General features: G+C 34.5%; 1 protein-coding gene across 4 annotated transcripts in view; it reads left to right on the plus strand.

Moving 5' to 3' along the window:
• Positions 1 to 13,868, plus strand: part of LOC120629090 — a 37,879-nt gene extending 24,011 nt beyond the window's left edge. For 3 of the 4 annotated variants that reach the window (XM_039897845.1, XM_039897846.1, XM_039897849.1), the window contains 11 exons: positions 688 to 805; positions 2,943 to 3,445; positions 4,780 to 4,897; positions 5,040 to 5,385; positions 5,815 to 5,978; positions 6,442 to 6,634; positions 8,036 to 8,174; positions 8,628 to 8,745; positions 9,478 to 9,898; positions 11,065 to 11,213; positions 11,280 to 12,868. In XM_039897845.1, coding sequence (XP_039753779.1) covers positions 688 to 805; positions 2,943 to 3,445; positions 4,780 to 4,897; positions 5,040 to 5,385; positions 5,815 to 5,978; positions 6,442 to 6,634; positions 8,036 to 8,174; positions 8,628 to 8,745; positions 9,478 to 9,898; positions 11,065 to 11,213; positions 11,280 to 11,719 — 2,709 coding nt within the window. In that variant the 3' untranslated portion in view covers positions 11,720 to 12,868. Of the gene's footprint in view, positions 1 to 687; positions 806 to 2,942; positions 3,446 to 4,779; positions 4,898 to 5,039; positions 5,386 to 5,814; positions 5,979 to 6,441; positions 6,635 to 8,035; positions 8,175 to 8,627; positions 8,746 to 9,477; positions 9,899 to 11,064; positions 11,214 to 11,279; positions 12,869 to 13,508 lie in introns of those variants that run through there. The other variant, XM_039897848.1, reaches the window with a different exon arrangement.
• The last annotated feature ends 2,175 nt before the right edge of the window (positions 13,869 to 16,043 follow it).

A 16,043-nucleotide genomic window follows, 5' to 3' on the forward strand; every position in this document is an offset into this window, starting at 1 on the left:
TTTTATCTCGATTCATTAAGTAGTTCTCGAGGGAAAATTAAAAATTGTTACGAGCTAAGCCGCGGGCAGACAACTTTGAAATTTCGTATGCATGTCACCTATGCTATGAAAAAATACATGTACTTTCTATACCGATCTCTTAAAATAGTTCTCGTGGAAGGATTAAATGTTGTTAACGAACGAAACTTTAGAAACAATTCTGAAGTCCACGCAGACCAATTCGCGATCAAAAGCTAGTTCTTTGTATTACTCTAAGTAGAAGCAGTGGTTTATTCGATTATGAATGCCGTCTAAGAAATAAATACATATATTATTAACACATAAAAATGAAATTGTTATTAACAAATAAAAACGAAAAAAACATAAGCTATTAACATACTATTAGTAAAGTTGAAAATAGTTATTGGGTTTTAACAAAAACGGATTGCAAAAAATCAACTCCACAATACTAGAAATTTACACTTGACGAAACTCTGCAATTATTGATTATTAGTAGAAGAAAAGTGATTGTAAGAATTTTCGCATTTTTTTTAAATTATATTTACATATACTGACCCAGCAACCCGCATTCGGACGGTTCTACGGGGATCCTATTAGAGAGGAGATGATGATGATGCTTTAATTTTTTTACACCAGGGAATTGAGGGGGTAAAATCAATTTCATAGTACTATTAATATTTGTTTCAGGACCGATATCAAGAAGCGATCAATCAATTTCAACAAATACTGAATCTTAATCCATCGCATAAAAAAGCGCTTGATACATCTAAAGATCTTATTTGGCTCCAAAGTACAATAGAGAAAGGTATTTGTAACAGTATATTATGATATCAGTATGATAGTTCTAATTTTTGTAATAACCTTACCGCCCATGTAGTTGACACGAAGTTATTTATTAGTGAGCAAACATAATAATAAAATAAGTACAATAAGGGACTAATGGTTATTAATGCAACTGTTTTATAAGTAACCTAATAAGTCTTTTGCAGGACTAAAAATATCTAGCGGTGTGCTGTCAAAACTTGAATCGCTCTATCTTTTATAAAAGAAAATACAATAAAAATATCGAATTCGGGGATTCGAATGCGCTACTTTTTACGCGGCGTTCTGGAAGTGAAAAGAGCGTGATAAACAATGTTGTTTTTTTTTTATTCATACAGAGTAAGAACTCCTGAGTAAATACTTTGCGCATATGGGATCGAAAAACACAAGTTTTTTTGGTTTTTTTTTTATAGGCCTTTTCATATTTCACATTCACATAACAGTATATCGATTATTACATAGTAATAGTCTATTATCTGTCCTATAATAAATTTCTATTCAAAAAACTTCTTGACTGATGCCCATCACAGTTTTCGAAAAAATAAATGTACAGTATCTAATATACTATATCCGTGACATCTCAAGGTCGGTCTACTCTCGAGTCCCGGTTGAAGCTCTGATTTTAGCAGTGCATTTGACAAAGTAGATTATAACGTAACGTATTTAAGGAAACTCAAAAACTTTGGCGTATACGGAACTTTGTGGTTTAAGTCTTACCTTAACAATAGGGTTCTTAGAGTGGTGGTTGAAAGCTACGAATCTGATCCGTTGGTCCCAACGTCTGGTGTGCCCCAAGGTTCTCACTTGGACCCAATTTTATTCTCAATTTTTATTAATGACTAGCGTACCCAGCCCGCTCCGCCGGGCTAGATTTTGCTTTATTTTATTTAAACAATAAACTTACATCTCTGAAAAACAATAAATTTATTTCTCTCCGTATTCATTCCCTTCTATTCTCTTCTCGAGCGGGTGAAGATCATTATCTACATCTATTTGACAGTTCAAAAATAGGAGTGCTCCGATCGTCACCAAACTTTACAGGATTACTCGCCAGGTCAATCCGGAGATTCCCTGAAAATTTCATTGAAATCGGTCCAGCCGTTTCGGAGCCTATACGGAACATACCCACACACTTTCTCATTTATATATATATAAGATATTTCTAATCATATAAGATATAGCAAATACTCAATTTTCGCAGATGACTTAAAAATCTATATGGATATAAGGTCTCTAGAAGACGCTTTTATGCTCTAAGAGGATCTTAACGCAATAAACAAATGTTGTCAAAATAATAATATGCTTTTAAATCCTGCTAAATGTACCCATATAAATTTTACCAGGAATGTATACTTTCCCAGCTACCTATACCTTGGGACAAAACTTCAGTTTACAGGAGGCATATGTTATAAAGAACCTAGGTGGTTTAATAGATTCGAAATTGAGTTTTAGAGGACATATAGCTTTATCAAACGACAGTGTAAATCTAAGCTAAGCTAACCTGAAACACTTCCAAATGCTTTCCTTCGTTGACCGACAGTGCATGACTGATATGACTTTTCTACAAAAGCTCGTAAATGGTAGCTTGGAGGCTCCTTTCATTTTCTGCTAAGAAAATACCTAGATTTGCTACTCGCTTAACTTTTTATGTGAACAGCGGTAAAACGATTTAGTTAGAATGCCGCTCTAAATCGCCTAAGTCGTATCTGATCTTGCTCGCGCAAATAACAATATTGATCTATTTTGTCAAATGCCAAAGGATTTTATCATGCTATTATTTCTGCTTTGTCAAGCAATCCGGACTGCACTTTTGGGTTGTAATTTTTAGTTTTCTTTTGTTATTTTTAGTTTTTCTTATTGCAATATTAGTTTTGTTTAACTTTTTGTATTTTTATTATAGTTTGTAGTGTTAATATCGGTCGATTTTTAGTAAATGCTGTGCACACCTTTAAGTGGCTAGTCACACTGATTAGAAACAAACTATTTGTAATTTTAATTTACTATGTATAGTGAACAAGCTGTTGCTGTTCTTTCAATAAATAAGATAAAAAATAAAATAAAAATAGTATATGGTTGAACAAGATAAAAAGGCTATAATTTATGTATTAAATTGTTTTTAGGCGATCATTTACTTGATATTGGTGGTTGGCAAGTTGCCCTTTATAACTTAAATGAAGGATTGAAGATTTATTCACATAATACCAGTATTAGTTCTAAACTGCATTACCAAAAGGCCTCGTTATATTGTATATTAAATAAAAAACATCAAGCTATTGAAGCATACTCAGCTGCTATTGAGTTAGTAGCAAACAGTCCATTGGCACTGCGTGACCGCGCACGATGCTACACAGAGGTTGAGAATTATGAAGATGCAATGGGAGATTATAAAAAACTACATGAAATATACCAAGACGAACAATTAAAACAGTGGACTTTGGACTGCATTAAAAATCTTAAGGATAAGATGTTTCACAAAGCAAAAATTGAGTACGCAGAGGCATTGATATTAAGTCAAAAATCTGAGAAACTTGAACATGCTATCAAACTAGCTGAAGAAAGCCTGCAATTCGATAGCTCTGACCAAAGAGCTCTCTGTGTAAAAGGATGCTGCTTATATTATATGGTACATAATCAAAGTCAAAAATATCTTTATACAAGTATAGGTGGCACATTGGTGCGTACATAAGAATTACACGGTAGTGAGATGATGACGATAACCACATTAGTAACTTTAAACTAAAGCTACGAGGGTTCCAAACGCGTCCGGGTCTAAGCAGAAGCCCACAACAAACTAAGCTGGGTGTTTTTTTTTTGTTATTACCATCTTACAGCATACTACATTTCAAATTATTAGAAGGGCAACCTGGTTAGAGCAATAATTCACACCCAAGCTTTTTTATCGATTACTTAGCCCTTTTTACTATAATAGGACTTTTCTATAATCATTACACACAGGTTGAGTGGTATACAGCGTAACTTGTGTTATAGGTACTAAGATGACTGATGAATATTTTTTTTGAATAATGTGTATAATTACTTATAACATACAAATAAATACATAGGCACTTAAAAACATTCATGTTCATCACACAAACATTTTCCAGCTGTGGGAATCAAGGCACAGCCTTGGACTCGGTCATCAGGTTCTCTGCCCAAACGGCCTTCGACCTAGCTAAGAACACTCCCGATTAATTCGCCTATCAATAAAAAAAACAAAAGCAGTTCAACTATTCGGGAAACACGATACTACACACACATACCGTCGCGTTAATACCAGATTAAAATAATTTAAACCATTTGCCCTAAGTGTCTACAAGAACAATACTTCCTTTTACAATCCCATCGTTCGCATGTGCCGCCTTTATAATGATTTAGTATCAAGTAATCATAATATTGACATTTTTAACAAAACAATAAATATTTTTAAAAGTCAAGTTATTAAGCACTATTCCACATAATCTTTAGGGAAATAATATATATATTATTATTTAAGTGTTTCTTTTTTTGTTTCAACTTTAATTTTATCTTTACTTTCTGTTTAATTTAATTCCAAGTTGTGTACACATACTTTGGGTTGTAGCTTAGAACAAAACTTGTTATTACTTATATTTAGATCTACTTTTAGTTATTACCTGTTTTGTGTACCTAATAACAATAAACAATACCTAAGCCAATACCCCAGTATGTTTTTCTCACAGCTGGTTTTTTTTATTCTTTCTACTTAAACACCTAAGGTAATCGTTGCAGATAGGCACCGAGGACAAATCTCTGCGGTTTTTTCTGTGCTTTTATACTAACCATTTTGATGTGATAAATAAATTTAAAAAAAACCTACCCAGAGACACATAAAACTTATAACACCCCATCGTTTTTGCGTCAGGGTTGAAAAAAATCTCACATATTATTAAATGTTAACATCATTCGTGTATTATTATATCATCTTCTCATCTCTTTCAGGAGAAATATGACCAAGCACTAGATCAATTTAAACAAGTACTGCTTATCAAACCATCGCATTCATTAGCATTAAAGGAAACTAAAAAGATAACAGGGCTCAAAAGTACAATAAATGAAGGTAAAGTATTTGGTAATAGATCTTAATTCAGATATTAGACATTCTTCTAAGAATGAACATCTTGGTCGTAAGGCATGAGGCATTTTTCACCTTGTGTACTATAATAATATTTACTATTGACTAAGGTACATTTTTTTTTCAGCTAATGATGCACTTAAGACACAACGATGGCAAGACGCTTTGGTTACTCTAAAAGCGGCATTAAACATTGATGAAAATAATAAAAATCTGAAGGTCAAACTGTGTTGCAAAATTGGCAATGCATACTTTCATTTAAATCAAAAACTTCAAGCGATAAAAGCATATACTGAGGCTCTGTTCTATGATGCGAATTGTATAAACGCATTACGTGGACGCGCAAATTGCTTACCCGATGTTGGAAAGTACGATGAAGCTTTGAGAGATTATGAAAAATTGCACGAAATTGAACAAAGTGACGAAACTAAAAAGTATTTAGACCAAGCAAAATCAGCATACTTATATTCCAAGTGAGTCATATATGTTGAATTCATACGCAGCGCTTGGAAGACTAAGAAAATAATTTATTTTAATTCAATATAAATTTAATTAAAAATATAAAAATTACAATTAATTACTTATATTCTAACTAATCTAGTGCTCTTTCTGAAGTTAGAAAAATAATTGACAAAATGTTAATTTAACTTAAAAGGTAAATTGATTGACGTGACCTAAATTCCTGCTTGGTTGCATTGGTGGGGCCGTGCTGCGTCTGCAATCTACCTAGGGCTGCGATATGTAATTAGCTTACCTATTACAGTCATCACACCAATTATTGACATTTAATTACAAAAAAAAAAAAAAAAAATAGAGTGGGACATAGATTTAGGAAGAAAAGTCTATTAAATTTTCAAACATTCGCATTTATCAACGTGTGACCACGTCATTTTATTTTGTAGATTCATTAAAGAAAAAATCGAAGCAGGAAATACCTTTTTCGAGCAGAATAAGTTAAAAGATGCATTGCGCATGTATAAAGAAGCCGCTGAATGCAATCCTGAAAAGACCGAATATTATTATAACCAATTTTCTTTGAACATAGCTAGATGCTACATCGGCTTGGGTTAGTATAATTGTAATTTTTATGTGTTCTCCTTTCGCAGCGTATAAGAAACAGTGCATAACTTTTGCAACGTTATGCCACATTTATAAAAATCTAAATTGAAACCGCCCTTACGGTACTCAGTGGCCTGCACAGGGTTTTTGACCAGGGTTTTCTATGCATAAAGAAGGCAGATGCCATAAAATCCTTCGTATTTCTCGTATTCTTCGTATAACTCATTAGTTAAATAAAAATGTTAAGGTATGCAGAGCTTTTGTGCATGTATGAAGTGCACACCACTGATGGTACTTATCGGTAAATCCTTTTCTTTCCTATTTTCTTTTTTATAGCTGTTAAAATAAACGAGCATTTGAGTTATTTGTGTTTGTAGTATGTTAGTGTCGATTTTTGTACTCTTTTTTAGTTTTTCGTTTAGAATTTAATTGCGATGCACGACTATATCAGTAGTATTTTACAATTTTAGGAGACCTATCTGCGGCTGAGCGAGCGATTATTAAAGCTCGTGGTGCTGGCAACGACTGTACGGATGATCAGCGAGTCTTGGAATCACTTCAGCGCTATCACGCGCAAGCTCAGAAATATATCGACGAACAGAGCTACGACCGCGCTATATCAAGCATCGATAAATGCCTTGTATCCAGTCCATTTAGTAACAAGTAAGTAAAAGTTGCGATAGCGCAGTGAGTAAGACTTGTCTTCACTTTCGGCGAGCCGAGTTGGAATCCCAGCACGCAACTCTAACTATTCTAAGTTGCTTCAACGATGAAGGAAAACATCGTGAGAAAACGTGCATGTCTGAGAGTTCTCCATAATGTTCTCAAATAGCGTGTGGAGTCCACCTATCCACACTGGGCCAGCATGGTGGACTTTGGCCTTAAACCCCCTTATTGTGGGAGGAGACCCGTTCCCTGTAGTGGGTCGGTAATAGGTTGATGAGTTGGTGATGATGTAAAAACATTTAGTTCTAATAGTATAAAGGAGAACGGAGTGCCTTGTGACATTTTCGCGTGAAAGTTAAACGGTATCAGAAGTGCGCGATCTGGTTACAATACTGAAAAACAGGCTTGTCGCTAGATGGCGCTCTTGATATAATAAATAAATATACTACGACAGTACACACATCGCTATCTAGCCCCAAAGTAAGCGTAGCTTGTGTTATAGGTACTAAAATAGCTGATGAATATTTTTATGAATATAATACACATACATACTTATAATATACAGAAAAACACCCAGACACTGAAAAACATTCGTGCTCATCACACAAACATTTTTCAGGAGTGGGAAACGAACCCACCGCCTTGGGCTTAGAAAGCAGGGTCGTTGAAAACTGCGCCAATCGGCCGTCATGTTTCTAATATGAGACTAGCTTTTTATGTTATGTGCCTATCGACGGCCAATTGGCGCAGTGGGCAGCGACCCTGCTTTCTGAGTCCAAGGCCGTGGGTTCGACCCCAAAACAAGAAAATGTTTCTGTGATGAAAAGATATTTTTTTTACATAAACAGCTAAATGTCAAATGAACAAGCCATGAGCACTAATACTTCCTCCGAAATTATGAGAGTTTTATAGATTTTAGCTTTAAATGTTTCTAATTATTATTGAACAGAAATATAGCGCTAAATTGCCTGCACAATCTAAGTAGATATCACGGCGGGTATATAACTCATGTATGTAAACTCCCATAACGTAATTCTGATCGCGCGGTCTCTGATTTTTTTTTAATATTTCCTAAACTACATCCTACAAAATCTAGATAACCAATTTCTAAGTTTTTCATTTTCAAATTATTTAAGCTATATAAAGCGTTAGGGGGCTTAATTATAAAAGAAAGCTATATATTAAATCTACAAAAGAGCAATTCTTTCGGTAGTACATAATATTTACGTATGATGTGTTTTTTTTTAATTTCTACCATTAAAATAGTCTATGCATGTACCAAATATAAATGGAATAACTAACCTAACCTAACTTAAACCTCTACGAAATGGTGTAATGTCTCAGCAAGTCTTAAAAAGGTATCTGAAAACTTTAATGTAGTGAATCTATTTGTTTCAGAGCAAAACTCATAAAAGCTGAGTGTTTAGTGAAGCTTGGGAAAAATGATCAAGCGCTACAGATAGCCGAAGAATGTATAAGATCAGATCATTCCGACGTCGAAGCTGTTTTTGTAAAAGGGATATGCCTTTATTATAATGTATGTATTCGCTGGAACTGATCTTTATTAAAGCTCTCGGCCTTGCAGTTCCTATCAATACTCAGAACTTTTGTTATACAAATTTCACATATCTGTATTCATTTATTTCATATAAAAAAATCATGTCTTTTCTGTAAAGTGACATTACACTGTGAAACCAAATACATGTGATTCGACAACGTCGCGTAGTCGGTTCATTAAGTCGCACGATAGTCGTGGTTCGCGCGCGGAATGCTCATGTTACATTATAGAGTAGAGCGTTAAATATTTTACATAGATTTAAAATATTTTATATTTAATATCTCACAAACAATTGAGCTAAAAAAAGTCGTAAACCAAAAGTTGTTACTTTTAACATAAACGACTACAGGCTTAGATCTTTCTGTTATTTTTTATTTAACCCTGTATAGTTTAAGTAAATTAATATGTGATAAAATATTTAATTTGTTTTAGGAAAAACTTCAACAGGCTTTGAAATACTTTAAAGAAGTATTGCGACTTTCGCCGGATCACGCGCAGGCTGCGGCGACATACAAAAAGGCTAAGTTGCTGGATGAAAAGAAAATACAAGGTTCTCTTTTTGCAATCGACTGTCTAAATCCGACGAGGTTTCACTGTAGATCAGTATAACATTATTCCCGTGGAATGAAAAGTATAGAAACACAAATAAAAATGCTACGTTATTTTAAAAGTTTCAATTACTATTGTTTTAGTACTCGTTAGGGGAAGTACTAAGGGCTATCATGATCATTTCTGCCGCTAAGCAGCATTTTGCAATGCTGTGTTCCGGTCTGAAGGGCGTGGTTTCCTACGCCTCAGGGTATCGGTAGTTCAGAGATAAGCACCTTTAAAAACAAAAAAATAAAACAAATTCTTCAGTTGTATTATTTGTATAGGTATTATATAGATAGAATAACGCTGCACTCTCGCAAGTCGGAGACTTAACATAAATACGTTATATAAACAGGATATCACAGATTTTGTGCAAAGCACCAGCCCGGAGTTTGGAAATCAGCGGTTATTCATCCCCATGTCTTGGAGAGCACTTTTAGCCTTTGTTTCGCCTGACCTCTTTCCGGTCGTGCCTGAGCCACCGTCCCATCTGACTAGGAATAGATAGTGCCCCTTTTTTGCGCGCCTCTTTTGTTTCTACAAGATATAGTTGGAAATCTTCTTCGGAAATTGACCATGGTAGCCGAAATCGCTCAGGGAAAACTGTGCACAGGAAATAATTGTTTCCTTAAGATTTAACTGGATCTTGTAGAAACTACGCCCGCTTACATTTTTTTTGTTTTCTTCGCAGGCAACGATGAATTCAAAAAAGGCCAATGGCGCAAAGCATTAGGACTGTACGAAGAAGCCTTAAAAATTGACGCAACGCAAGTTAAAGTCAATAGTAAACTTCACTTTAACAGAGCGGCCGTGTACGTGAAACTGAACCAAACGCACGAGGCGGCCGAGGCTTGCATAAAGGCTCTGGAGTTAGATGAAAATTATGTCAAAGCCCTCAATCTGCGTGCTAAATGCTTCACCGAACTCAAAGACTATGATTCTGCTGTTGAAGATTACGAACACCTCAAAAAAATCGATCCAAGTGATGAAATCGAGAGACTCTTGCGCGAAGCCAAACTATCCCAAAAGAAAGAATCGAAGCGCCAAAATTACTATCATATCCTCGGCATCAATTTAAATGCGACTAAATCTGACATTGTTCAGGCATACAAGTAAGTCAAAGTCAATATATTCAAGTAGGCCCTTTTGAAGCGTACATTACATGATAAAAGTTTACACGGTAGAGAGATGATGGCGATAACCATATTCATAAACTTAAAACTAAAGCCACCTTACACCAGGACGTAATAAGAAGCCCACAAACTTAGCCGTTTATTCTTTTTCGTTATCACCATCTCACAAGTTTCTTTTTGTAAACATGTATCAACATATTTTGACGGCCGACTGGCGCAGTAGGCAGCTTTGCTTTTAGAGTCGTGGCCGTGGGTTCGATTCCAACAACTGGAAAATGTTAGTGTGATGAACATAAATGTTTTTCAGTGTCTGGGTGTTTATCTGTATATTATAAGTATTTATGTGTATCATATACATCAAAATATTCATCAGCTATCTTAGTACCCATAATACAAGCTTCGCTTCGCTTTATTTGAGACTAGATGGCGATGTGTGTAATGTCGTAGTATATTTATTTATTTATATTTACCCTTGATCTGTGAAAGGTAGCGAAAAGAATGTTTGCGTTTGCCAACAATAGGTCAAGTTTGCAACTCAGTCCTCCTAGTCTGCGTCGACAGTGACGAAAACTGGTTACGTTATGGGTCCAAAATATAAAGCCTACTTTTTTTGGTTAAGACGCGATTGGTGCAAATCGCAAATATTTCACAATTCGTGGATGGTCAAATCCGTTGTGAAGTTCGGAGGCAGTCTGTATCATTTAATTAATTCAAATGTATAAGTTACTTAAAAAACAGCTAAGTCAGGTTAGAAGACTGAGAAATGGAAGAAGAAGAAGAAGAAAAAGTCTTTATTGCACATACAAATATAAAATCAGGTTAACAAAAAAATAAAAAATAAAAACTATACATATGCACAAAGGTGGTCTTATCGCTTGAAGCGATCTCCTCCAGACAACCTTTGGTTGAAGAAACATATTAGAGAAAACGGGATAGTGCAATAATTAAATTGTGCTAATTATAAACATTACATACTAATACTACATATTTAGTTATAGGAAGTTAATTGAGATAACTCAGTGCTTCTGTATTTGGGCCAAAACAAGCATATAGGACCTGCCTCATTTGGACCGACAGTTAATTAGGTGAGTTGGACGAAATGAGAATTTGAACACTCAATCCTAAATTATATTATTTTTGTGCAGGAAACTCGCCATGATCCATCACCCAGACCGTCATGTGGATCGTTCGGAATTTGAGCGCAAACGGCAGAAGCGTCGCTTTCAACTTGTTTCTGAGGCGTACAATGTTCTCAGTGATCCCAACAGACGGCACAAGTACGACGCCTATGAAGGTAATGTTGACTAAACAAATATTGCGTTACATCTATAAATACCTACTGAAACGCTGCATCCCGCAGGTTACGATGACCAAAATTTTAACGAATACAATGACGAAGACGTTGATTATTACGAGGACGAAGACGATGATGACTACGAGGATTTAGAAGACTACGAAGAAGATGATGACGAATATGAAGACTTAAACGACTGTGAGGAAGAAGATGATGAATACTATGACGACGAAGACGATGAAGACTATGAGGACGAGGATGATGAAGCCTACGAGAACGAGGAGGCCGAAGAACTTGAGGACGAAGACGAGAAAGAAGAGGCTGATGCGGATGACAAAGAAGAGATCGACGCAGACGAGAATGAAGAGGCTGACGAAGAGACCGGCGCAGACGAGAATGAAGAAACCGACGCAGATGAGAAAGAAGAGGCTGACGAAGACGTAGACACTGACGGAGAGAACGATGAAGCTTTTTTTCGACCTATATTACATACCCCTTGCCTTTAGCCATGATGGCAGGCTTAGGCTGCCTTTAGATGACGTGCAAACATTCGCGGTCGAATCAAAAACTTTCTCGCCGCATTCAAGCAAAACGCAAATAAAAAATGTGCATTATATTATAAACACAACAAAATTTAAATACCTTGGAATCACCCAATCACTGCATATGTTATTATTGGTTATTGAGTAAATAAATTCATGCATATATTTTGTCGGCAACGTATGCATGAATGCGGAAGTCAATAGGGACGTTCGCATACTTTTGCGTCCTCTAACTGGAGCTTTAGGTCTGGGATCACCGGGGAAGTTTGCTTTCCCGCAAGATGGCTAAGAAGATAAGGAGGCTCTTACCTCGAGGCCCTTCCCTGCAGAACTTACGCTCTGAAGGTGGTCTTCCTTCTCATTTAGCCGTTAAGCCTTTTGAAAGGCTTATACAGGCAAATATGGCAGTGCTAAAACATTATTTGTACTGTACTGTTTACGAGTGTGTAATACGCAACGAGTTGTTAAATGATCCTAATTTAGATAATATTAGAGTTTCAAATTCTGTACTAGTGGTTTTTATTTTACAAAGGCGCTGGCTAGTGGACAAATAGGAAGTTTCGGACAAGGAAGACACGATCCACTTTGCTATGACACTCCAGTGTTTCTAGACTACAAATGTTATTGATTATGTTATATGTACTACACAATAGCAGCGATTTCAAGTGATTTCCGTTTTAAAAGATGATTATTATATACACATCCAATTTTAAAGTAAGTTAAGGATAAACAAAATCGTTAATAGGCTTAGGCCGGATCCAATGATGTATATCATATAATTCATTTCGGTCCTTTGGTCTGATCCGATCACGTTACCATTCGTTTTAATTTATCAAGTTTCATCAAAGTGTCCAGTTCTGTGTTAGCTTTACTTCGATGATCAGATAAAACAGGCTTGGCATGGAATCGGCCGTGTAGCGTATCGTGCGAGAACGGCCGAGCCATCTTCATATGCGATCGTGATACGCGGCAACGATACGAATACGGTGATTGGATCAGGAACAATTTATGCAAAACCTTTGATAGACAGCTTTGCTGGAATATCGCCAAACGAAAATTCTTCTTTTATCATTAAGGGCTGATTTTTCAAATGCCAGATTCACTGAGGTATATAAACAATATAAAAACATTCAAATCTGACGTTTTGAAAGTTTTTATATTGTTTATCTTGTATAATTTTTATTCTTCTGATAAGTTATTTGATGATTTAACAATCATCAAATAACATGCATTAAAAATTTAAAAAATCAAATTTATCAATCTTTATAAAGTATATGCTTTTTTTAGCGACTCGCTTTGAGAATGATATAAAAAACATATGCTAAGTTCGTTATCAGTGGCATGAGAACCATGACTAACTAATTAGCACGTTCAAATCCTACTGTTTTCGAAATTTTTATATGCATTTGAATTATAATATATATTTAATTATTACATATATTTTAATCATGATTTATATTTTAATCATGATTTAAATATATGTAGGATGGTATGAGTAGGTGAAAGTTACATTTTAAATTTATTTTTCTGTTAGTGTAGGTAATTTTAACTTTAATTCAGATATAAAGTTGTTCATTGAATGCATCACTTTAGGTGAGCATTTTTTGGCATTTCTCATTTTTATTTTCTTGTATTGTGACACTTATTAGGACCTTTTCAAAATCAACCTGCTTTAGAATAAGTCGAATAGAGATATTATGTCGTGAAGATTTATCTAACAGTATTTCTTTTTAACATTTTTTTTATTTCGCAGATTAAATCTGGATCTAAGAGGAATCGAAATGAGAGAGAGAAATGGCATTACAATTCATTGCAAAATCCTATTTTATTCATAGGAAGAACGTATAAGCTTTTTTTGGTGAGGAATTAATATGTTAAACTATTTACTGAACTAGAATAAAAAAATATTTACGTGCTAGTATTGTGTACTTACAACAAACTAATGATTCCTAATATTTACAAAAGCCGTTTGTATTAAATCTACCTCAGATAATATTATAGGATAAGTAATGTTATGTTCAACAAAGTTGAATTAGTCTATGTTATGGTCCAATATAATTTGTTATGAAAATGTAAGAACTTCTCTGTATGAATTTAATTCTAGTTGCATTTATAATACTTCTTATTTGTTGAATAATTTTACTGTAACGTTTAGCCTTATCACTCGGCATCTTCATTGAACATTCTTCAGCTAAGATGCAGCTGTGTCTGAAGCATGAGAATTATTATATTTGCTTATTCAAATTGTTCTTACAAGTAAGAATAAGATATTCCGTCATTTTTATTGATATTTCGCAAACATTAGCTGTCTCAATTGCAAATAAAAGCCACAGAATTAGGACATATAGAATAGACACAGCTGCGTCTTAGCTGAAGCATGATCAATGAAGATGCCAAGTGATAAGGCTAAACGTTACAGTAAAATTTTTATCCTTTCCCCGGGGAAATAATTGCCTCCAGCTGTGCTGGTCAACTGTTGCACTTTGAACGGGGACCAAATTCCAGCCATTATATTCCAAGGACAGTGTGTCCAATATAAATAATTATCACAATAGAGATAACAACGAGAACTAGTTTTCCCGGTAATTTTGTAAACTGCTGATGGTCATGTTTATAAAAGAAGACCACATAATTAATAATTCATGATAAATTCTACCAGAAAATAATGATTATAACTTCTTCTTTGGTGCTAACTTAGGGCCTAGGAGCTGTCTTTTGTATAAAGATTTTCTAAAACCCTTCTATGGTACAAAGTACACAATAAGTTACCAAAGATTTTTTTACATTCATTTGTTACGTGTTATATCACGTAAGTAGCTTATTTTAAAAAATAATCAATATAATGTTATGTAGGTTATATGTTTGTAACTCCCCACCACTATATTCAGCCTATTAACTAAGAGATAGGTTTATAGAGCGTAAACCCACCATGCTGCTCCAATGCGGGTTTGCTAGCTTCAGCGATTATTTTTTTATGCTAGTGATTATAAATGAAAACATACTCTTAATAAAAAAAATTGGTACGAACCGGAAATAGAGCCCAGGACCTCGTGATCCATAGTTGGCCATGTTAACATCTAGTGGTAATTTGTAAATGTATTTACTAGTAAATACCTACAATAATTAATAATGATAAAGAGTCGAGCATGTCCCGTTAACATATGGTTAGATTTGTTTAATTTTGGTATGAATTCAATTCAAATAAGAACAGAGTGCCTAGTGTAAGATTTTCTACCTCTACCTAATCGATCGCGTTAAAGTTAACTACGATTTGTATGGAATCGAAAGAGTGCCATCTAGTGAAAAAACTCTATCCCAGTGTGGTAGACAATCACAGACTGGGCACTCGGGACTGGAACCGTGACTTACTTCAAAGTCACACAAACTAAAAGCAGCATAAGTACCATTACCAAACAACAATGTTGTCATCTGAAGACAAAATAAATCATATAAATATAATAATCATATAACTCTTAGTTCCATAGTGTGATTTTTGAAAACAATATAGGCTTAAAACTTAGTTTAACGTGCATTAAATAGAACTGCATTCATATTTATTTTTTTATTCGCTTAACTATATTACATAACGCAGTCAAGTACATGCAAAAGTGTAAGAAATTAAATTGGTTAAACTCGTAATAAGAAACCCACTATTCATATAGCTTTGTCTGGTGGAAGGCTTGTGAATGGTTACCACCCTACCGACAAATACATACTGCCAAGCGATGTAGCGTTCCGGTACGATGTCGCATAGAAACCGATTAGCGCTACTGCTTTAATTTTACTGCCATATATCACATATATGCCATGGATTTCAGGCAATGATTAACTTGAACATGAATAACAAAGCGTCAACGTTTACAACCACAAGTGTAAGTTTTGATTACGAAAACAAATTAATAAAAGTATAGAAGCGGACAAATGCGGTGTATACATTTATTGCAAGTTATATAAAATAACAGTTTACTACTTAAATGAAACATTAGCCATAAGATTTAAATGTTTAATCTTTACAAGGTTTTATATGGCCTAAATTATTTTTAATCAATTATTTTTATAAAAATTTTGCATGTTTTTTACTGTAATAAATAAATGTTGTCCAAAAAAGGTTTTTATTTTATTGTCATCATTAAATTTAGCTCTTACCTATCTACCTGTTTACAGTTGAAAAACACCATAAAATGATACTTCGTCCATCTGTCACAATGCTATAGGCCTTGAAATCATCGGATCGGATAGTATGGATATTTTTCGAACGTTACTTTGATAATATAATAAAATAATTGAA

Source organism: Pararge aegeria, chromosome 14, assembly GCF_905163445.1.
Source record: "Pararge aegeria chromosome 14, ilParAegt1.1, whole genome shotgun sequence".
NCBI classification, from domain to species: Eukaryota; Metazoa; Arthropoda; class Insecta; order Lepidoptera; family Nymphalidae; genus Pararge; species Pararge aegeria.